We start from the raw sequence: 24,550 nt of genomic DNA on the forward strand, positions 1-24,550 counted from the left end.
TCTGAGCGAAAAAGCTTGCCTAAATTTACTTAACTTATTACATCACCACCATAAAATACACATGTCAAAATATGTGTCACACTACGAATCTCGCACAAAATTTAGTAAACATCAGTACACATTGGCAGAGTGTCCTTTTCAATAACGAAACCTTTAAATATGTGTTCTTTTATCTCACTATACGGGGGTAGCATCAAGTTCATCTGTTCATTACGAATATAGACTCATTTTCAGCCTGCGCAGTGATGGTGGAAGTCGCGAAGGAATACGAGAACCTCCGCTAGAACTGTTGTAAGCGCTTGCCATGACCGTACTGAATCATTAATTGTAGCGTTCTCGCGGTATAGCTAACATGCATTTATTCTTATTGAATAGTGTTTTCTCTCAATATTTCTTATCACTTAAAAGGCTTATGCGTTCTTTTTTGTTCTTTAGTATATAATTTGTGCGTTGTGAACCAATAGTGCTCGGTTTGGAGTCACTGAACTTTTCTTCACACACACACACACACACACACACACACACACACATATATATATATATATATATATATATATATATATATATATATATATATATATATATATATATATATATATATATATATATATATATATATATATATATATATATATCGTTTCTCTCCTAAGCTTGTTACTGAGCTAGTTGGTTCATGACTTAGAAACAAAGGATGGGGCACTAAGCAGACGAGGAGGAAGTGAGACACAAACGACATATACGGGGCACGGACATTAATGGCAGCCGTATATGTCGTTTGTATCTCACTTCGACGTCGTCTGGTTAGCGCCATATCCTTTGTTTTCAACTATTTCTTTTCATTTTGCTGATTTGCACAATGTGAACTTCCATTGTTCATTACCGCATGAAAACACTGCTTTCTGTGAGTACAAGTTTGTAGTGCCAAGGTGGATACACGTATACAAATACGCTGCCTTTAATTATGTAAGCAATGTTTGCTAGTTGAGGCATTTGTTTGTTCATTAACAAACTTCTGGCGCGTTTTTCTTCTTTCTTGCGTTTTCGTTAATTGGACTTGATTGGATGTATATTTACGCATTGAGATATTTCTTGCCTTTATTTTCAAAATCATTGTATGCCCATGATCTCAACTGACAGCAGCAGTATTGAAAATCAATCAGTCAATCAATAAATAAGGAAGTCGCCGTTTCGCCGCAAATGCGAAGCATCGATTGCAACAGGAAATTAATTAGATAGCTATACGAAGCAAGAATAGTAGATTTGTCGGCCGTGTGAGCTTGTACGCATTCGCTTGCAAACTAAATTATCAAGTATTGTGTCATGCACGCACAGGCAAACATAAAGACATCTCACTAGATGAGCGCGGGCACTCGCTTTCAAAACGCTGGCGTGAACGCCAGCAGCAGCAAGCAAACGGAGCTTCGTGCTGTCTCTCGCTTCAACGCGCACCAAGCGGCGAGAACACAGCGCACGCGAATACGTCGGCCCTCGGCCCACCTAGACTCATCGCACAACGCTTTGAAGGTGGGGTTCGCGCGGCCGCGCTCAGCCGCTGCCGGAGTAGAACCTCGCGCCTGGGGTGTCCGTATAATTTCTATCGGAATCAAACGAAGCACGGGTGGCGACGCCACATTGAAGTTTGCACACCCCGCGACGTCATGGATTTTGAAGGCATCCACTCGAGCGTAGTTAACATTTTTATCGTTAAAGATGGGCTACATTCTATTATAAATGACCGAAAGACTGAACGTAGAAAGTTTCAATGACCTTTATTGAGCCACAAGGACTCGAGTATGAAATACTTGGGTCCTTGAAATGAAATGAAATCTGAAATATGTGACGTCACAATGAGGTTTAGGCGCTGCGGTTTCGGCACGAGATTCCTGAAATGGAACTTTGACATTCATTTGCTCTGATGATTATGAACTTACTAGCGCGAAATTCGCAAAAATCGGGTTTTCAGTGAATAGTCGATCAGTGTGAACAATAATTCAGTGTTTGTCCCTAGCATCTGCTCAAGCTTCCTGTGTGGGGATTCCCTGCACGGTCTGAGCTGCTAAGCCGAATATGCAGGCACCGGACGCGGCACAAAGTGGTCGTCGTCACACCGACCGCACCCACCTTCCGGGTCCTCGGAGTCGGTGACTTCGTTGACGTACAGTCCCGAGAAGACCTCGATGCTGAGGTCGCGGACATCCTGCTCGGCCTTCTCCAGCGCGGTCAGGTCTCCCTTGGCCTCGACGTCACGGCGGCGACGAACGCTGTGGCGCACATCACTGCAGTCCGGGGGCTGCGCCAAAGGCTCGCATTGAGTGCGGGAAACGGCCGGCCGTGGCGCCCGCCACGGCGGATAGAACTCGCGGAAGAAGTTGTGCAGCACATGATATTAAGCTGAGGGACACACGCTGTTACCTGGTTGTAACTGCTTGTCTCAACGCAAACAAAAAAAGTCGTCGTTACAGAAACGTAGACATCTTTATTTTTTCTGACAAGATCACAATATTTAGCCCTGAAGTGGAAGAATTTTCCTAAATATGTGCGAGCATTTGAGAAACTGCGCATTTTGGGCAGCGGATAGTCTGTTGCTGCGCTACACTTATGACAGAAGCTTTTTTTGTGCAATCTGACGGGTACTGATGTTGTAGTCACTGGTTGGAATGTGCTGCGCTCCCTCGATTCGAACCCTTATTGCCGCTTGTCCATTAAAGCGAAGCGTGCTGGAGTCGGGCAGAGTTTCATGACGTGGTCGGTGGTTGTACTATGGCGAGGAGTAATGTGGAGAGGGTAATGTGGAGAGAGGGGGCGGGTGAGAAGGGGGTGTTGAGAAAATAAGTGTGCATGGTTTTTAACACAGCTCTGCATGATGTCGTTACCATCTATGCTCTTTCCATCAATGTTGCGATAGTACTACTATGTTCCTCCTCCGGTTATTCTTATTTCGGTAGTATTGTTAGCTGATAAAGAAACTGGAAAAGTAATACGAGCAAGGTTCTCTTTGCCAAGACGAGTTCAACTCAATACTTCTTCTGCTGCCGTGTTGACACCTTTGCTCACGATGGTACTTTACGAATACAATGGCCGCTATTGCTGAATATTAACTAGGCGTATGACTCGCCGTGGCTGCTTAGTGGCTATGGTGTCGGGCTGCTAAGCACGAGGTCGCAGGATCGAATCTCGGCCACGATGGCCGCATTTCGATGGGGACGAAATGCGAAAACATCCGTGTCTTAGATTTAGGTGCATGTTAAAGAACCTCAGGTGGCCAACATTTCCGGAGTTCCCCACTATACGGCGTGCCTCATAATCATAAAGTGGTTTTGGCACGTAAGATCCTAAAAATTTTAATTTTTAACAAGGCGTATGCTAGGTACACTCTGTTCTTGCAGAGTGAGATCATAAATTATTAGTCGCTAGTGCATTCAGCAAGAACGCACAATAGTGTAGTCCTTGAAAGCAGTCGACCGCCGCAGGTGCGATCGTTCTTTGCTGCGGATATTTAGATACACACGCACTTTCGCTAGATTATGCCACTAAGATTTCAGAACTGAGACCATCGAAGAATATCTAAGTACAGCTTGCAGATGAACTAACTGGTCAGGAAAAAAAATGACTGAATGAGCTATGTGATTATACACTGAAACATATTAATATATGCAGAAGTTTTTAGCAAATGAGTTTCTTTTCTGCGCAAGTTCTGATTATTGCCACGTTTCAGTAGTTAAAACGTGGCACGAGTTTGGAAGAGACCGTCGGCAGCATGAAAGATGTATGCGTGATGTGCGGCCGTTTGTGTCGGATTCATATTGTTACCCTCCACTTCAGTTCGTGGCTGTTATGAGTAGCTAACCGATGTACAGTCGCGATCAATTTGAAGGTGATCGCGCGAGCATCGACCGGTGGGCCTTCCAAGCAGCATAGCGGCCGATTTCGGAACTGCGAAGATAAAAATTCGCTGCCTTCTTCCCCTTTTATGCTCTTCCAAGGTGCAACCGTCACCCCCAAGACTGACTCGCAACATTTTTGTTTGTTTCCCTTTCATGGCAATGATGTGTGTGCGTCGATGTCTCATGCATATGTTGGCTAACAATGACGCCTCTGTGCAAAAGCTGATAAGGCAATCGAAACGAATTCGCAGGTTGTCTCGAGAAGGGCGACGGGAGTGACAGCTGCTCAGGGAACAGCAAAAGAGTGAGAGGGGAGCTATCTGATGCTTCCCTCTCGACTGACGGCGATGACGTAATGTGGCGCTGCTCCTGTTTCAGTCGCCGCTCGAGCGATCACCTTCAAATTGATCGCGACTGTACTCGGCCTTTCAGCGCATTTTTGCCAGCATGCAACTCGTAATTGGCAGTCGTTGTTCGGGTCCAAAATTTCCACCCGCCTCGGGTGAATTAAAGTCAGACATTTAGTTTCGCTCTTCGCACTGTTGCTTCACTAGTGTAAAACTGCAGTGTTACGTTACACTTGCGCAACACTGGTTCTACGGCGCAGAAATGCTTTCGCAGTGACGTTATCTCAGAAGAATGAGTAACGCCTAAGCCTCGGGCTATAAATGCAGAGCAGGAGAGACCGCAGTGCGCTTGCGCTCTCCGTGAAGCGATAAGACGGCGGACAGGGGTTTCCCCTTCACCGCTGACCTCAATACGCGGTCTGTTACGCGGTTTCCGAGAACCACGCTCAAGTTCACTTTCCTGGGAAGGGCCTTTGGCAAGCTGAAAATGCTTGGACAGCGCGAAGGCGAACACTCCAAAATAAAAGGAACTTTGCTAGCTTACACACAAAACAATCGACAGAGCGTCTGTCCGGAGACCGACATACGTATAGTTTGTCCTGCGGTTTCCTTTTCTTTTTTCTTTTGCATGCCACTGCGCAAGGCGAGCAGCAGTATGACGACTGTCGTCAGTTTCGCCCTTTCTCGGCGCTACCTGCCATACGAGTACATAATCACAGGGCGCGCTCTTCCGAAACAGACGCTGCTGCACGAGACTTTCCCTCGCATCTTACTGTTGTCGTCGGTGGTTTTTGACGATCTGAACGACCTTGAATGTAAAGCTCTAGCAACTCTCCAGACGACCTGATGCAGGCAGTGTGAGGCTTGGAACTTTAAAGGGATGCAGTCTAGCACTCGGAAGTGATTTCTCAGCGACCACATTCGTAGCAAGAAAAGCAAACAGACAAGAAAGTAATACAGTGAATGCCGGTATACAACATACCGTCTGTGCGCAGTAGACGCAAACAATACAAGCCACCTGTGAGAGCTATGCCAGTTCCTTGAGTTTACGCGAATTTTCACAACCGTGAAGCTTATACGTATACGCCATCTTACAACATAGCATGTAAAAAATGATTAGCTGAACTGAAAGGTTGCGCGTGTACGCGCGTGCGTGCGTGCGTGCCTGTGTGTGTGTGGGGGGGGGGGGGGGAGGTTCGTGCCATTAGCGTGGAAGGCAACGAGAAGGGTAGATAAGGAAGCGATTAACCTTCAGGCACGACGTTTGGATTAGCATCTTGCCTGACCTTTATATGACGCGCACTTTAACAACGTGGTGACAGGTTGGCGGAGCGAAAAGAAGGTTATCGCCAGCCCAGGGGCCACCGGTTCAGCACGCACGCACACTCGCGCACAAAAATGCAATCCCACGCACTCTCTTTATCTCTAAAATTACAAATACCCACGATATGTCTTTGTGTCCTCGCTCTATAAAAATCGGAAACATGTTATATCTCAGCCGCTTCACCGCTATGCCACCTATGGTCAACATTTTGTCATATTTTGGTATAGCTGTACCCCACGCGTTTGTGATATTGTTAACGGCCTTTGAATGCAACGCCCTCATTCGCGAATGATGCTACAACAATACTTTCACTATACTCTTTTTATTTTTAAACACTTTACTTATTAGAACATAAGAAATACCTTTCCGCTTTCTTTCTCATGCCAAAGATGGCGGAGTGTGCTCAGGTTTGATGAGGAAACAAAACATTTACATAAGCTTTAAGCAAAAGCTATGCATTTTCTACACCCCCCCCCCCCCATCCCACACGATAAACTTCCTTTGTCAATATCCCAAACATTATTCGCCAAAACTACCACGCCCGTATATGCTTCAGTATTCAATCTTTATTTCCTTGAAGAACGAAGTAATTCTCCAAGCAGCTGTTTTCTATCTGAATCTACTAATGTGTTCTTTCTTTCTTTCTTTCTTTCTTTCTTTCTTTCTTTCTTTCTTTCTTTCTTTCTTTCTTTCTTTCTTTCTTTCTTTCTTTCTTTCTTTCTTTCTTTGGCGAATACTTTCTGCTTGGCCCGGTGGGCATGCCTCTTCAGAGACCCAATTTGTGATACTGGAAGCCAGGAAAAGAGACACGCCGAGGCCAAGGCACTTCGCCCTCAGGACGTCGCGCGGGAATGGTCTGGCAGCGTGCGATTCTCTTAGCGCGCCACTCACCACGTCGTCGCAGCCGCCGCTAGACTTGAGGCACAGTCGCACGTTGCACTGGTAGTAGACGGACGAGGTGTAGGGGAACTTGTGCGCCTGGAAGGTGACCGAGGCGCGCGTCTTGTTCATCGTGTACTCGAACGGGCCCAGGATCTCGTTGTCCACGGGACACCTGCAGGAGGCGTGACGGCGCAAGGATGTGACAGATGTAACAGAATCTTCCGAGTTGTCAGTTTCACGGCGTTTAAGGCATTCTGATCAATTAAGGAGCAAGGCATTCTGAATGTTCTTACCTGCAGTTTTCAAGTAGCCAAAGAAATGGGAGATGGCCACAACCCGTCAATTTCTATATGGACTCATGACGAATTCGTTTAAACTCGTTTCATGCCACATATGTAGACGTATTACAATAAAGTCGCAGTGAGGATAAAAAAATCCTACGGCAATCATTTCGCGCCATACGTTAGGCACATTATTGTAATGAGGTCATGTGGAAAGGCAAAAGCAAGTAAGGAAAAAGCTGGCTCACCCTTCGTTGTTGATCAGTGGCTGCTCGCCCCAGTTGAGACCGTCGCGCACGAGGCAGTTCGTGACACGCATGCCGTAGGTTTCTGCAAAAGGCAATGGAATGGTTCACGCCCCTCTGTCGGCAGTGAGCGGGTTCCGTAGGGCCGCTATTAGCATGCGCTCATTGTCGCACTGCCGCTGCGAACCACTTTCGCTTAGGCCTGACCGCCTCCCACTCTGCATTCGGGTGCGCCCCCTTCTGGGCTTCATTGCTTCCTCGCATTTCTATATACACGCTTCGCGGCCCATCTGAAATTTCAGCTGCTTTTCGTGACGTGGCTTTCTAACAAGCACCGAGCAAAGGCATTGAATCCTCATGGAACACGAAAAGAAAACTCATTGAGCAATTGATCTACTGGCTGATTGATTCATTTGTTTTAACATCACAAAGCAAAACAGAGGCTAGGAAGGAGGCCGTAGTGCAGGACTCCACGCTACTATTGGCCACCCGGGTTTCTTTGACGGCCACACAAAGCACATTACAAGTTACTTGTCTAATTTCGCCTCCATAGAAGGCGGCTGCCGCGTCCGGGAATCGAACTGTCAACCTCGTGCTCAACATGAGTACACCCTAGTCACTGAGCGTGCTGTGGATTTTGGTCCTATGACGTTGTTCCTTTTACTTTTCTTGCTGATATATTTTTTATATTGTTGTTTCTGCTATGCAAAAAGGAGTAGCCATCACCATTATAGGCGGACTACATCTCTTTCTTTTATTTTCCTTTCAATAATGATAACAGAAAAACCGAGCTACCGCTACAAGAGGACAAAACATAGAAGAGAAATATAAACGAACACTTTCGGAATTGCGAATGTGTAAGTCGATTGCATTATGGATCTGAAGAATATTTTTTTTTCGTTTGTGCCCATCTCTTTTTTTCTGTTCTGTTATCCTTTCTCCCAGTGCAGGGTTGCCAACCGCAATTACCTCCAGTTAACGGCATTGCTTTTTCGTGCATCTTCTTTTGTCTGTCTTGGTTGCGGCGTCATTTCTGCGCTAGATCACTGCGCGCCTATGAAAAAAAAAAGAAAAGAATAGGTCGCATTTCAAGGTAAGCGCGGGCTCAGCCTTACAAAATTACGGAGACTTATCGCTAGACGAAGTCCATTTACGGGAAGTCGCCATAAAATCCTTAACATCGCAGCAACTTTATGGATGCCATCGCTCGGACGAGAAATACAGATACGGAGGCTTGAGCTCCATTTTCACCGCCAGAACTCGCCGCGGTGTCTCAGCGGTTATGGCGTCGCGCTGCTAAGCACGAGGCCGCGGCTTCAATGTATCCCGGCTGCAGTGGCCGCATTTCGGAGGAGCGCGAAATGCACGAACGATCGTGCACTTACATTCAGGGGGCACGGTAAAGGGACACTAAAGGGAAACAATAAATCAGTTTAGACTAATAAAGCATTGTTTGAGAACCCTGCAGGCAGTAATTTCAAGAAAATAGTTTTAATATTAGATGAGAAAATGAAAGTCCAAGTATCAGTATTTGAATTTCGCGCCGAAACGCCAGCGCCTGTACGTGGACGTGACGTCAGGGATTCCAAAGTTTGTTTTCGCATTTGGGCCGCGTTGGCTGAATAAAGGTTCCTGAAACTTGGCATGTTTAATATTTGGTTCCTTTAGAACACAATGTAGTCAATCTGTACCGCTATATATAATTAGTAGGCACTAGAAGATGCAATCAAAATCCATGACGTCATAGCCCCCAGGTGCGGGAACTTAAGTAGGCGTCGCCACCCGTATTTCGTTCTTGCGCTTTTTCTGGCTTACCAAACGTCTTATCGTTGTAAGAGTGGTGTTTTTGGTGTTGTAGAACGGTGATTTACTGATGCAGAAGAAATCACTTTTCACTTTAGTGTCCCTTTAAAGTCAATTCGAATTAATTCAGGTGGCCAAAATTAATTCCTACAACGGCGTGCATCCTCATAATCGTCTCCTTAGCGCCCCTTGCCGAGCAGCACGATTACCGCGCGAGGGCAGAGCTTGGCTCCGTCGCCACGCAGTCGGCCGATCATCGGCGAAGTCTCTTTGGGCCGAAGCCCCGCGAAGGCGCAGCCGCCACCACCGGAATCGGTTTCCTCGATATTCGTGACCAATACGTGCATACGGGGCAAACTGGCTTATTCGGGCCTTGGCCAGTGACATGAGAGCCTTACAAAGGAGTGGCTGTGTTAAAGGGACCCTGAAACGATGTTGACCATTTTGTACAAACGTGCTGAGTCGTTAGAGTAGGTCCTTCTGATCGTTAATTGACGCGAGTAAGTGCTGCGCGTAAAGCGTGCAATTTATTATAAGGTTTTAAAAAAAGTACATCGCTGCCGATCGCAGCACACTGCTCGGCTGAATTTTCAGCCGCCCCTACCCATTGGACGTAAATTGCCCCAATGACGTCAGTAAGGAGAGCTATCCGATTGGCTGCCCAGGGAGCGTCATCGATAATTTTTCCAACTTAATGGTGAACAAATGTTGTTTGTAATAGTTGGAATGTTAGTTAATTTGTTTCTAAAAAAAAAGAAAGCAACAGAAAGAGAATGCAGATGAACAATTTCTCAGTGTACTTAAGCACTTCCGGCACACAGCAAGTGTCGTCTGCTAGTGTTACAACGTGCTCCGTCTTTGACGAGAGCTCCGCCATCAGTGTCGGTCTGTCTTTTTGTGAGCATGAATCGCTTTTGTTGCGTTGTGGGCTGCAAACGTAGTGACGGGCAATATGTCAAGCTGCGACCACGTGTCCCTCTGCAAGGCAGCAGACGAGCGGAATGTCTGCAGTGCATCGGACTATCGGTATCTCATCGGCGCTAGGGTTTGCGCATTTTCAGCCGCCACTTTACACTGGAGGATTACTACCAGCGTTTCGCGAGTCCGGTATTCGGGTAAACGCAAGCGCCTGGCCGGTTGACCGTGCTGTTTCGCGGGATGAGCCGAAGCACAAACTTGAATGATCGGCACGGTGCAGCCACCTCGTGGCGCAGAGTTCAACCAAACACAGCAGCTGTAACAAAGTGTATTCTTTTTTGCTGCTTGTGTAAATTTTTTGCAGCAACGTAATCGTTAACATGCTGTTTTAGTAAATATTTAATATGTCTTACACTTGGTTAGAGCAATATTATCTCTTTGGCTGGTTAAAGTCTTCGCCAACAGGTGGCTGGACCGTGCAGACCGATCAGGCCGCTAACGTATGTCTAAGCTAAAGTTACTTCATCAGCTTGAGTTTATGCCTCCACGCATCCACCGAAACGCCCAGCTCGCCTGTGGTGACCGGAATACCAGACACATTCGGCGCTGCGACTGAATGCTCGCAACGCACGCTGCTTCGACAGCTCTCGCTTGGGATCGATTGCCAAGCAGCTGGCGGAGAGGTTGGAGAGGCTTCGCGCGCTTGCTTCTAGAGAACCGGAAGTAGATGACGCGACGTGACATCATGACGCAGAGCCAGTGAAGGCAGAGCTTAGCGCTGATCACTCGGCGAACGAGTTGACGAGAAAATGCAAGGCTATGGAGGAAATCGTCCGTAGCTGTCTTAATATGAGACGCTTCACACAAATTGTGGCGTGAATGATTAACTTTAGCTGTACTCAATGTGTCGACAAAATTTGTCCGAACCATTTCAGGGGGTCTGTAAGGGCTATGATGCTTTCCTTTGACGTTTCTTTTAGTTTCTCCTTTTTCAGCTGACTCTATGTAATGGTGCGTCTGTCCTACTTTGAAGTCTTGCTCTATCGGTCGACAGAGGGCACTTTCAAGCCGACATGAACATGAGACAGTATATGCTTTTGGTAGCATGTACAGTAACGCCAGGTATAAACGGGAGATGAATGGGTACAGCGGTCAAGAACCGGATTGTTGTAATGAAAAAAACTTTCAGTTGTCTGCCAGTGTGCGGATAACAGGTTTTTGTCGAATCAGCACCAGACACCTAGCTAGTGGACTAAGTGTATATCTTACTTGAAATAAGAAAGAGATCCGCGATGAAATGCTGCACTTGCCTTGGTAGTCGATGCTGATGACCAAAGTGAGTGGGTCTCCGATCTTGACGTTCTCCGCGATCACTTCTTCCTCGGAGTCGCCGACGAAGATCTTCATGCTGCAGCCGGGCATGGGCGCCGTGGCGACCAGCGGTGTCGTTCCCAGCATGCTGCCGTAGGCAAAGAACGGGCTTTAGTCAGGGCTAGGCAGGTCTGCCCTGCCACAAAAGCCTGTTTCAACGCACTTAGGCCAGATGAGGGAGGGGGGGAAACAAGATCTCCAGCGTTACAGATTTTGTTTCGGACAGCAGGGAATACTAGTATCTTTCTTTATTATTATTACGTCCCTTTCGTGCACTGACCCCCGTAGAAGTCACAAAGATGTTCGAAGAGAGAGGAAGGACGTTGAGAGACATCAAAATATCGCTCGTCACGTCATCCTGGGTGGTTACGCTCCAGAAAAGAGGATTACCGTCGCCTCAATGCGGCACACTCAGACACCGGCATGGCGCTTGCCTCTAGCAACAGCTGTGGAAAATTATCATGCATCAGTGTAAAATCCTTGCACGTATGTGAAATCGGCAGCTGGGCTTAAGACGGGTAGCGGAGGAACTGGCAGCAAATCTCAACTTTTCGTGGCAGAGGAGAGTGGAAAACTAAGATAAATGAAAGGCCGGGAGGTTAAGTAGAACCGAGCCCGGTTAGCTACCCTGCACTGAGGAAAGCGGAAATGAAAGGACAAGAGAATGAGAGAAAGCTAAACGTCGATGTGCACTGGAGTCCCAATCTCTCCCGCTGTACCCCCTCGACCACTGCGGCTCGCTTAGATGCGGACGCGCCTTTACAGAAGCTGTACCATGTTTCGCGTCATTCACCTGATTCAGCAGCTGCCCCATTCAGTGAAAGGAAACGTTTTGCCTCTTTTTTGGCTCTAAACGAAAAAATGCATCACGTCTATAGCAACGCGCCCAAGCACAGATGTTATGCAAAACTACAGCCCGTCTATCCGCCCCGTTTCCTGTGTATGCGAATGGCGTGTATACAAAATAAATGTTCTCGTAGGACCATTGTTTCACGAAGGCAGGATGTAGGTTTCTGCTTTGGGAGAGATGAGTGCTGTGTCTATGGAGGCCTTGAACGCTCTCAGAAAATTGCTCCAAGTAAAAAAAAAAGAGGAAAAAGAAAGCTCGACAGCGTAAGGCGCTGTAACCAAAGTCATGTATGTTTATTGAAAGCGAACGAAATACACGGCAGAATTTCACCCAAGTGACAAGAAACAAAACGCTTGAAAGCTCTGACATGTGTGGCTGATGCATGTCAGGGCATGGCACAACTCACAGTCGCCTGCTATATCTCCTGTCCTGCATTACGAAGCTCGTTGAGACGCTCGTCTACTTGTCAGGCAACTTCGTGTGATGCAAGGTCGTCACGGTGCATTGAAATCTTGAGTACAGTAACGCGCTCCGTTGTCAGCTGTATACAGTAGTAAATTTTCCTCATTTCGGTGCATGTGGTGCAGAGTGTTGTTTTCTTACGATAAAATGACAGCTTCAGGGGTAAGCACGGCTCCGAAGAGGGCGCGAAGGAAAGGCGAAGCCAGAACAAGTTGTATGCATAGGCCACTTGCATGCAAACACGGAGGCAGTCCGCTTGGGCCGAGACGAAGACGGGCACCCGACGCGGCTCACGGGCATCCCGGGTAGATGAACCGATCGTGGGTGTTGCGGCGGTGCGACCTTTTCCCTCTAAGCAGAGCGGCACCGACGTGGCCGCGCCTATCAGCAACGGAATGGTGGGCGTTCTAGCCGAGCTCGCTACGAAACCTCTGACGTAGTGTTTCATTGCGACATCGTGGAAGGCACGAGCGTGCATTAAGGCGCGGCAGTGCCGAACGCGGCCGACAGAAAGCGATGCAACAGTTCGGCGGAGAACGCAGATCTTCTGCCGCCGACGTTCGAGAGGCTGGACGCTGCCAGGAAACTTCGCCTACTTGCACGCAATAAGACACAAGATCTCCGGAGTTCGAGTGCCTTCAGTTGCCGATTACATGAACTGGACCCCACGCACCGACTACAACTGAAATCTAGCCTTTCCCGCGGCGAAACAACTTTGCTGTGCCGCTTTTGGCTGGGAGTGGCGTTCAAGAACGCCTACTCCTATAGGAATGGCCGAGAGCCCGGTGTACCGACGTTCGAGAAGATATAGAAATGCTAGGCTGCTGGAGTGAAGCGATGAGCAGCCTAGCATTTCTTTCACGCGTACGTTGTGATGCGCTAGGCAGACGGTGTGGGCTGGATACCGTAAATAAAACTGCTGTTGTATGTTATTGTCACCTGTGTTTGCACTCTGCTCTTGCGCGTGCGTCTCGCAATGCGGTACGCTATAGTATTTAGAGGCGCTAGAATAGCCATATAGTGTACGCTCGGCATATGCTAGCTAGTTGACAGAATTAATGGTTCGGCAAGGACACGTCGGTTGCCCAATAAGAGTAGCGAAATTGCGTGAGGCTGTGGAACAGAAAGGCGTACCTAACGTTGAAAAAATTGGTGATGGTCTTCTCTTTAGTCTGGTACCGACATCGGATGTGGAATCCACGGCCTTGGTTTGTCACCAGCTTTCGGTGAGGTTGCACTACTACGGTGTTGAAGTACTCCACTCCTTCGTCCTGCAGACAATAAAAGGACAAGCGCGTGTAAGCACAGACAGCCTGTCTGGTATATTACAGTCCGATAACGTCGAATGTGGGGGCCGTGTTTAGGGTGAGGAGGCCGACCGGCTGCTGCCATCAAGTGAAGTCCTGTCCTAACATTTTCAAGCCTGTTGTCCCGAACGGGATGCTTAAGCAAAATAAATCCTCAGTTTGACACCATGTGCGGGCATCCAACGAAAACAAATCCGTCAACGTGTCGCCCTGTCTGACCCAGAAAGCAATCCTTTGAGCATGAGGTCTCCAACGAGGTTGAACACTCCAAGAAACTCGTGCGGCTGCATCCATTCAGGCGCATAAGTTGAAAGTCACCATCTCTGCGATACCGGCTGTTATACAGACTAGCATTAGGCATGAGACGCTTCACATGTGAAGTCTAAGTTTGTTGAGTGCGAAAACATGCTAATATAAACGCATTGCTTTGTGCTAGATGTCAATTGAGCTTTCTTTATACGAGCCTACAGATCTCGCCCGGGGTAGCAAATGTTGTGAGAGTAGTTTTGGAGGTTCTTCCCTTACATACAAGTATTTCTAAATAGAATATGAATGCTCTTCTTCAGGAGAACATTTTCACGCTATAAGAGGTTAATTAGAGACCACTCAGTTACATTTTTTGCTTAAATCGCGGTTGTGTTCGAGCGGGCCAAGATGCAAGCCGTTTTCGACGTGAAATGTTCTACAAGTACAGAGACAGTACCAAAAGAGCCAGCAGGCAACATTTACCCAAATATATTTTGTTTTAGTCACGAATTCTGGTAGACTGCGAATAATATGTGTCAAATTTAAATGACATTTTTGGAAGTCACTGCACACTTAGCTGCAAAAGAAGTGAAACTTATTGGGTGACACCTTGTGCATTTTCTAGTCAGTCCTTGTGATTATAGAGTAAGTAAATGTCCATTTAATTGACAGTCAGTCATGTCGCGGTTTTTTATAAGAACAATTTAATCGCCAGACGGAAGCACATGTACAAGTACAGGCTGCAGGCATTATGAGGAAGAAAAAAAACCCCTCCTCTATCCCTGCTCCCGGAACGCAGCAGGTCGAACTTCCCTTGAAACATGGTAGTGTATTTCAGAAAAATAGTCAAGTGTCGCAATACTCTCCAAAGCATGCATAGCGATTTTTTTTTCGTTGCCTGGTTTATTGCAACCACCATGCATGTAACTAACACGCAGGGTATTTCTCAGTGGATACTTTCCTGAGAAATGTCTATACGTTGCTTGTCTGCAGGGACGCGCACATGTCGAACGCACATGCTTTTGCACATGACTGTTTACACGGATCTAAAATTGGACGCTTGTGTTCCGAATGCGGAAAGAGGCGGTTGCCTGCAGCCACGTACCACTTCGGTGCTCATGGTGTTGCAGGAGCGGAGGGGGAGTGTGTAGACGATCTTGTCGCGCACGTTGCTGTACTCTGCCATGCAGGTGGAGTTCTTGGACAGGCCCTTGGGGTAGATCATGCCATTGAAGTCGTGCGTCGCCTCCAGTGTCACCTGGATGTTGTTGCTGTTGCATTCGATGTTCACGTCCGACGCCTCACCGCCATCTGCGAGTGAGCAAAGAGAGAAGCGAAAGGTAAGCGGTCACCGCTTTGGTTCGTGCGTGGGCGAATCCATGCAGGACGCATCCTATCCCACCGCAGAGGCCGCTACTAACTAAATGGCACATCGTTGTGACTACATTCGGAACTAAATACGGCTGTGATCAAGCGCAGGAAAACCACCAAATAATCTTTGGTAATAGATATCGCTTCAACACAGCCAGGCACGCGTCCGGGAAGCCCCTTGCAGAACTCGAACAATGGCATTTATTTAGTGCCTGCCGCGTAACGTTTCTTTCTGTATATCATTTCACACTTCTACCGCGTATGTGAACAAAGACCAAAGTATCTCGTAAAGTCGGTAATTGAACTCGCCCGTTTGTTTCGATCAAATATATTCAGTCAAGCTTGCATCTCAGCAGTTACCTTTCATCCACCCACTTTATAACTTTGGTAGCATCTCATAAAGTGTTGAGGGATAGCGGAGTCAGACATGCGATTCTAACCCCCGTATGCAGAAATGCAGCTTAAGTTGAAGCCCATGCTTGACTTGATCTGAGTGACGCCTATCGGGAACGCGCCGAAGGAAACGCAGTGAGCGTCTTTGGGCACGTTAACGCCTGGCGTCATCTAAATCAAGTCAAGCATGGGCTTCGACTTAAGTTGCATTTCTGCATACGGGGGTTAGTGTGACCTTTGCTTCCAATTCATACATTAAGCTGAAATCTGTTCGTGTTTTATGACACGCAATTCCACTGTTGTATAATGTCGCTTAGCAATCTGGGCGATTTGGTGCACATTTACGGGTTAAGAACGAGCACAATACTGACAAGGACGAGCGAGGACATAGGACTGGTGCTCAGTGACAACTTATGAGGTTTCCATAAAAATCGCTTGTAAATGAGCACTGGTCCTGTGGGTTCCCTCGTCCCTGTAAATTTTTTGTCCCTTCCTATATATCAAGTGTATAAATAATTTCAATGCATTCTTTCGCTGTGTAGTGCATACTGGTAATCGATAGGGACCACGAATCCGCCAAATTGTGGTTACACTAGCAAGGCCGCGGGACCCAGCAGCACTGACTGAAGATAGTGCCGCGGAGATTACGTAATAATCGCGGGAAATCGAACATATTGTATGTTTGCTATAGATGCCCATCTTTCAGCTACACAAAACATGAGACAAGCGTTCAGGTGTCGGGTCTACCATACCGTGTTAACTGAACAGAACGATTCGGCCCTTATTATAAGCATCAGAATCGACGACAGACTTATTTAATTTAGGGACACGGCACAGACTAAAGAAAAGAAAGGTAGGCAAGGTTTAGGACGAGGATGGCACATGACTTCGGACAAGTCCGATGTATTGATATAGATATATACACATATGGACAGGAATTACGTATAAATATCATTCTCAGTCAAGCAGGTAGAACGCAAACAACCATCCGCATTACCGCAAGAGCCGACTATTGCCTAATCAGTACTGCAGCCCACCAAATGGCGCTTGCCTGTCGCCGTTAAACGGATCATCGCCTCTCGGCTGAAGGACTGCCCAGACCGTTTTCGGCAGGAAAGTGCCACAATTACGCACGCGCCTTTTCATTCCGAGCTCGAAGAACGATAGCGGGGAGAGGAGGTGGGAACAGGAACTGGTGCCCCGTAGCTGGAGGGTTCTGCGACCCCGCGGCAGGCTCAAGTGCGCACACATGCGCAAGAGAATGCGTAGCCACCAGGCGCACGCGCAATAGTCGGAAGAATGGACGGCCGTCTCGTGTCAAGCGGCGGCGGCGCTAAGCCGGCTTGACTAAATTGCCTTCAGCCCCGGCAGAGCTCATTAATCAGTCCACGGTGCAAGCGAAAGGGGTGAGACGGGGCGGCAACTTACGCGCTTCGGGTTCGTTCGCCTTCAAGGCGGAGCTGCAACGCGGCGGCGTTCATGACCGGCTAACCCGACCAACTCTCGCCTCTCCTGCCCCCTTGCTCCCCCTACCGGCGTCTCGACTAGGTTGGGTTAGGCTTAATGAAAAACTGCGGGTTCTTCCACAAGTTCGTCGTCCTCGGCCACTCGATCATGCGGCGCCTTATGTCCCCCCGCCCCCTGTGCTCTTCTGCTTTTTATCGACTTCCTGCACTCTTTCTGCGCACCGAGGTTGGAGACCTGACTGCGCCTTCGACCGATCGTCCGAAGCTTGTCGCGCATCCATCATGGCGGAAGCGTCCGGAGCGCGTCGCACGTGCGTTGGGTCGCAGCGGGAAGTCGGAGCGCGCGCCTCCCGGCGGGCGCCGCGCAACAGGCCATTGTTCGCAGGCGTCTCCGAAAGACGTCGTCTGCTTTCCTTCGTTTTGTGCAACTATGTGACACTCAGTACAACTCCGCCGTCTTAATTGCTGCCGCACGACGCAAGTTCGATGAACGTCGCTTCGTCCAACTTTCACTTCACTTCCAGCCTGATGACACCAGGTGGCATTTTGCAATGTTTTTTTTTTTTTTGCTGAATAAAGCTATGTTATGAGTCAGCGCTTCTTACGTTTTGCTTTTTCCGCAAACAAAAAGTTATTCATTAACGAGATTAATTTTTTTTTTGCATACTACAACCATGCTGGGATTATTGCAACTTTGGGGAAAAGGTTGCGCATCAATAACAGACAAGAATTTTTTCAATGAGAATGGATGAGCGTTATCAGGTAGAACATTCCAACGTTCTATAGCAAAAAAAGAACAAAAAAAGAACAAATGCTTTAACATATTGACCCGAGAATTAAAGGTGAAAAGTTTTAAGCAATGGGAGCTTCGGGTGTATAGGTAAAGGTTTAGCGAACTTTATACATGTATTTGCGCCTGTACAGCGTAACCAAATATTTAGGACACGAATTCTTTAGCATTAAATGTCGGGACGAGTTGAAGGCGAAGTTAGCTTCTGTTCCAAGAAGGCTAGAAGATGGCGAAGAGCCTCTGTCGTATCTACGACCAGATGCACAGCTTCCCTTTGCATGACTCCGTCTTCTTAACACCATCCTTGTGAAAAATTTCGACACTGGAGCTCGATATTACAGGAGTGCGCGTTTGATTTTTTTTTATGTTAGCACTTTAGTTTCTTGAGGAGCCATCAGAACAGTGCGTTGGAGGTACGCGCGCCTTACTCAGCGCTGTATTGGATGTTACGTCGATGTGCTTAGGCTACGACAAATTGCGAGTCAAACAGAGTTCACTTATACTGGAATGCATTTAGAAGTAAGGTATGTACTATTCGATTCTCGCAATTCACATACGAGTTTATATTTACGGAAAACAAGGAATTTCTGTAGAATTTAGCAGGTTACAGAAGTTCGGCAGGATGGTGGTGCGAGATACCATTTGAGAAACACGTTGGCTGCGTACCTCCGAAATCGTTGTTTCAAAAAGTGGGCGACAAGCGCATGCGGCGAGGTGAATGAAGGCTATTTTTTATCAGGCTGCTATAGGCCGACGCGAGAGTGAGACAAATGCAAATTCGCAGCAAGTGTTCGCCGAAGGAGGGCGGCAAAGCTTGCGGAAAGCTTTGGATTCGACATCGGAAGTTGGCGTAGGCAAACGAGCCGGCAGTGCGCTGCCGAATGCTTGAAAGGGGAGCAAATCACCACGGGTAAAAAGTCTGCTCCGCAGTTACGATGAGCCATTGCGAATGGCGATAAAAGGTTATCTATTTTTTTAATTATGGGGTTTTACGTGCCAAAACCACTTTCTGATTATGAGGCACGCCGTAGTGGAGGACTCCGGAAATTTCGACCACCTGGGGTTCTTTAACGCGCACCTAAATCTAAGTACAGAGGTGTTTTCGTATTTCGCCCCCATCGAAATGCGGCCGCCGTGGCCGGGATTCGATCACGCGACCTTGTGCTCAGCAGCCTGACACCATAGCCTCTGAGCAACCACGGCGGGTAATAAAAGGTTAGGGAAGGTATAGCAACAACACTTTACCTATAGCCATGACTACATCAAATCGTTACTTGAACTTTGCCTTATGATTGATGAATATCCGATTTTAACATCATCGTTATCATAATTAAGACCACTGTAGGACGTCAATTTCTCCAAATGATATATCAGATGCGCGCGCGCGCGTGTGCATATGTTTTTCGACAATACTTAGTTTAAAAAAAAAACTGTGGCAGATAGTACAATTATAATCTTCAGCTGGATTGCTCGAAGAGGTGGAAGTTACTTGCACACAAAACAGAAATGCAAACTCTACTAATGGGCAAAACATTACCAATTAAGCTTTTAAGTAATTACTCTATGGCACGTACATATTGCAATTTACGAATTTTAGCCGATGAGATTGCAAGCTACATCTAGTTGAAAATAACTTTAAGGAACCATATGTGCACACCTCCTTTCTTTCTATAAACCGAGTGTTTCTACGAAAACCTTAAGTAATACCTAAAAATAGTCGTTTTGAAATAAACCAACGGCCCCTATGGAGACATGCCGCCAGTGGTGGCGACCACGTGGTGACGGGTGGTAAGTGATAACGAGTCACTAATTACAGAAAATTCGTTAACTGGCTTTTAGACCTTTATTTCAGCGGGCTTATAATAATTACGAAACTCAGGCGAGCCGTCCGTACAATCCATATCCAGTTATGGACCTGGAAAAATGCCATTATCCGCGGACCTGTGGCACGACGAATTTCGGCTGTCGCAGCGCGCGAAACCGAAACTGGGCGCCTGCAGCGAGCGCAAAGCCGCGCCCGTCGAGGCGACCTCTGTGGCTTCGCTTACGTCACCTCGCGGCGCGCTGCCACAGCGAGGGCAAAGCAGCCGCAGCGCGGTCCGTGAGGTGTGCAGATGCACACGTGGCTCATTACTCGGCGCTTTCCCGGATGAAAGCGCAGACGCCGAACCCCACTGTCCGCCACCGTAGTAAGCATTATGTCCTGGCAACGGCTACAACGATCTTTAGAGTTTTCCGATATCAAACCACATGCCCAAGCTGGCCAGATATGCAAATTATCACATCGCTACTGTTCTTGTTGTTTCCAATTGCCAGCAAGCAAATTAACGCGCATAACTAAGCAGCAATCATTAGCTCTGATTACGATTTATCCGGTTCCAGGTCGTTCTGTTTTCTTGCTCTACGTTGCTCTCATAGCCACGTCACGTAGCACTATTCTATAACTTCCGACCGCAAACGATTTCAGAGCAGGGGAATCTGAGCAGAAATAAAAGATCGTTGTAGCCAAAGTGTATGTCCTTAAATTGAAAAGTTCAGCGCGTAGTCTGTGGGAGATGATTACCACATTTCTAGCATACGCATATTGCCGGCTGAAGAGAGAGAGCAATACTTTATGCCAAGCTCTTAGAAAGCAGCGCGAGTTTCTTTTACTTTAAGCGTTTGTGAAAGGCTTTGCACAAAAATATTTTCTATCTGCATTGTTCTCTTCTGTAATGCTTTTGTTTGCTTATTTGCTTATTTTTAGCAACAATATCGGGGTAGCGGGCTATTATATAGCCAAGTTTATAATTTTGTCTCAATTAAGGAACAGTAGAAGCAGCAAAAACAAAAGTAACAACGAGACAAAAATAAATGAGTCTTTTTATCGAATTCAGTGCTTTGAAAACATATGCGGTCAACTGTACGGTGTTTATTGCGCTTTCCGCAAACAGCAACCTTTATTTTCCTTCGGCGCCACTTGACAGCAATCTGCGAGATCGTGTCTCTAGCTGAACAACGCATCTTTTTTGTTCGCGGTTATAGTCAATGACGTCTATAGTTCGGGATCGTGAGCAGGAGCAGAGCTTTCATTATATTTAGCTACCTGTTGATAAGCTGTCTCCAGCCAGTGGAGCAACTATAGCGGAACTCAGACCTCCTCTGAGGTGCCAAGAAAAAGCAAAAGGGCATGTCGGATGCAGCATGGTACGAAGAAAATAGGACGAGATGTGTCAGGTGCTCCAGCACACACCTCCGCCAACGGTGACCTGCGCGACGGTGAGTACGCGCGGCCCTCCTGTCCGTTGGCCGAGCAGATCTCACTTCCGCGCCAGTGCGTTGACGGGCGGTCGTGCCGTTGGCTCCATTGTTCGTGCTCGGCTCGTCTTTGTGCGCGTCGCTACAAAGGCGTGGGCGCGACTGTCGCATTGTGGAGACGGCCCTTTCCCCTTCTACGACGGCGGCGATTTCATTGGAACCGTTTTTGTGTTGGGCGCATCGCTGTCCAACGCTCGCCTCCGAACAAATGTGCGTCCAAGTCGGCTTTGTTTAAACGCTCACCGCAGCACGCGTGAGGGGGTTGCACGCTCGAGGAACGGTTATCTTTGTGTTCACTACGCTCATTCGGTTGCCTTTCGTGCTGTTCGCAAGGTACGTTCATCCGAACCGTCCTCTGTCTTGACTCTCCCTTCTGTGATTACACCTTAGTCCTTCTTCAGCTGGTTGTTGAGTACAGCATTCCTGTAACCTATCTGTTAAAAATAATGCGATATATGACTCATTAATGAATCCGCAGCAAGGAGTTGCAAACGAGAGAACGGTTAAGCTATTTCGAGGTTAGCCAGCCTCGCTATCCAGTTATTAGAGACGTTTAGCTTGTACGCTATTCCGGTAAACGGGAGCGGTTTGGGCGGATTACCGGATGGTCGGGGCGTAAACGTGAGCGGTGAAGCCGCCTGGTGTTGTAGAGCTCAACCAGACAAACGCATAGCTGAAACTGCAGTAACTCACCATATCCTGCTTCACCACTCGTGCAAATTTTTGGCAGCGGCGTAATTGTGAACACGATTACGCCACTGTCGAAAATTTACCCCAGAAGCTAAGCAGAATACAGTAATTAGCTCTGTGTTTGTGTGGTTGAGCTTTGCGCCACCAGCTGGCGCCACCGATCGGGCCACTCACCTGGACGCCCCCGCTAAACCGGAAAACCGCCCGCGCTTGCCCGGATACCGGACACGCTAAAAGTCCCTATTTTGACAGATACCGTAAAGCATCTTCATTTAGCGCACACGGTGGATCGGGTGAGTAAAAGTGTGCGACAGATGCGGCTTCAAAAGCTCGCTAACGCCACGTTGTGCGTGTCTACACGAAGAGGGAGAGAACGAAGCGTGTTCTCAGCACTTGTTTATTCTTTAATGCGCACACGATCCTGCATACCGAATCGCAAATGCATTTCCAGTGCCTGGTCGCTTTTAAATCGTGCTACAGGCGACTTATTCGCAGCTTGTCGAGTTAAATGCACTCCTTAATCTGCTCGAAATTTGTGACATCAATGCGCAGATGCAATTACGATCGATTAGACCTTTGTGCTGATTTCACTCGAAAAAGGTCATCATTGTTCGGAGCAGTTCACATTCACAGTCAAAAAGGGGAAGGTTTAGGCTACGGCTGGTATACTGGATAGGCTGCGCGTGCAACACACATGCAAATGGGGACAAGCACAGCGGTCGTGCTTGTCCCCTTTTTGTCGTGCATTGCTATACCTACAGTCTATCACAATCAGTATTAAAACAGACGACAACATTGCATACATATTTCCCCTACTGGACATGTACGCCTTATCCATCAAAAACTTATAGTTGCGCCTAAAGTTTGGTGTTGTCGTGTTTCTTTCTTCGTTAATGTAGGTATTCTTGAATAAGTTTCGGTCACTGATCAAGTCAAGATGGAAAAGCACGCCGAGACGTTTCGGCACCCGTCCTGTTTCCTTGATTACACTAGTGGGCAAGAACCCACTTTAGGGACAATTTGTGACTCAACGGGTGTAGGTAACCGGAAGATTGCCATCAGTTCTGTTATAATCTCGTCCGTCGTTTGAAGTGTGAACGACACACGGCTCTTGCCCACTTTTAGTGTGATCAAGGAACCCGCACGGGTTTCTAAATGTGTCTTTCCTTTTTTTTTGTTTACTTTAACTTGGTCAGCTACCGCAACTTCTTGTTCGTCATGTTACCTGACAGAGGAACTTTTGGCGAACTTTTGACTACATAGGTATTTTTGTGGCCGTTATACCGTGGCCACCTTGTTTCAGGCGCATTCTGTTCGTGCATATTTTCCTTATGGTTAACTTATCTTATGCCCCAAGGAAAGGGTAGACAGCGACACTTATAGGCGCTAAGAAATAACGGTCATCTATTAAATAAATGAGAAAAAAAAACATTGATATCAAAGACACATTTTCCTGCGAGCATTATACATACGTGGCCTCAGGAATGTGTCACTGAGAGCATTTGCTATATTCGAAAGGATATCTTCACATCTTTTCAAAATCTAATTGAGGTAGTTTAAGAAGAAGGGCTTATTTACGACCTGGGTGTCATCTGGGGCTGCTCTATACTTCCTCGATACCATGGTAGTCGGAAGGTGACCTTTGACGTAGGCGGAGGCGCCCTACGCGCCGCACCGGCAGAGAGGCGTTGCATCGTTCGCGGCGCCCAGCTCCAGCCGGGGGCGAGGGGGACGATCGCGAGAGGTTGGACGTCCGGCTGCCACCGGTTCCATCGGCAGCTCCGCTCGCGGCCTTCGCACGGATGCACAGACGATGGCTTATCTGCGCGCCCAGGCACATATGCGGCACGCATAGCAATTCCACCGCATATGAGCAGAGCGAGAGTGTCGCATCCTGGTTCGTAAGCAGTCTCTTTCGAATAATAAAAATATGTGATGATATCTGCGCCTCTCCAGTCGAAGGCTGCCCGAGTAACGGGTCCGTGATAAGGTCGCGCCTCATCGCGATTACCGTCTTACACTGGCTAGTGGTAACGCCTTACTGATTCCGGTTTGACGGAACGTTGGAAATGAAATCCGTATGAAGGAAAGAAAGAAAAAGCTGAAATGCACGGCATTGCGGTATAGGGGAAGCGCAGTAGCTGGACCTGTTGCGGACGGATTGTGGCAGCTGTGACGCTTCAGCGCTCTTTCGGGGCATATTAGGTTCCCTCCATTTCTCAATATGCACAGTGCTACGTAAACGCACTGGGAGGGCGCATGAAAATATGTGAAAACCGTGTGTGTGGCATGTTCAAAACTCAGCTGTTGTTGTTTGTTGTCCTAATTTATTGATCCGCGCTATCCTTTTACGCAGGTACCAATGTTCGCTCATATGTCACAACATTCGTCTTCTCTGCTATTCACATGCGAATTGGCCCAATCTGTAACGCAAACGACCATGAAACTTAAGTATGCGAGTGAAGGAGGTACGGAAGCGGTGGGTGTTAATGCCGGGAAATGACATGCGAAGCGAGAGTGTACGAGTCTGAACAGCCGAAGGTTGCAAGCATAAGAGGACGGGGTCGTCATGCGCTGTGAAGTCAAACTGAATACCCTCGCGCGTTCACATTGCATCACTGCA

The 24,550-nt window shown here is 47.6% G+C and overlaps 1 protein-coding gene across 2 annotated transcripts in view; it reads right to left on the minus strand.

Moving 5' to 3' along the window:
* pio (piopio) overlaps positions 1–24,550 on the minus strand; it is a 133,079-nt gene that overhangs the window by 3,307 nt on the left and 105,222 nt on the right. Inside the window, exons 4-9 of one of the 2 annotated variants that reach the window (XM_065450809.1) lie at positions 15,026–15,231; positions 13,502–13,638; positions 10,995–11,143; positions 6,967–7,048; positions 6,447–6,609; positions 2,122–2,290 (exon numbers count right to left, since the gene is read on the minus strand). In XM_065450809.1, the coding sequence (XP_065306881.1) occupies positions 2,122–2,290; positions 6,447–6,609; positions 6,967–7,048; positions 10,995–11,143; positions 13,502–13,638; positions 15,026–15,231 (906 nt within the window). Of the gene's footprint in view, positions 1–2,121; positions 2,291–6,446; positions 6,610–6,966; positions 7,049–10,994; positions 11,165–13,501; positions 13,639–15,025; positions 15,232–24,550 lie in introns of both variants that reach the window. The other variant, XM_065450803.1, reaches the window with a different exon arrangement.

The sequence above is a fragment of the Dermacentor albipictus genome, chromosome 4 (assembly GCF_038994185.2).
Source record: "Dermacentor albipictus isolate Rhodes 1998 colony chromosome 4, USDA_Dalb.pri_finalv2, whole genome shotgun sequence".
Classification (NCBI taxonomy): domain Eukaryota; kingdom Metazoa; phylum Arthropoda; class Arachnida; order Ixodida; family Ixodidae; genus Dermacentor; species Dermacentor albipictus.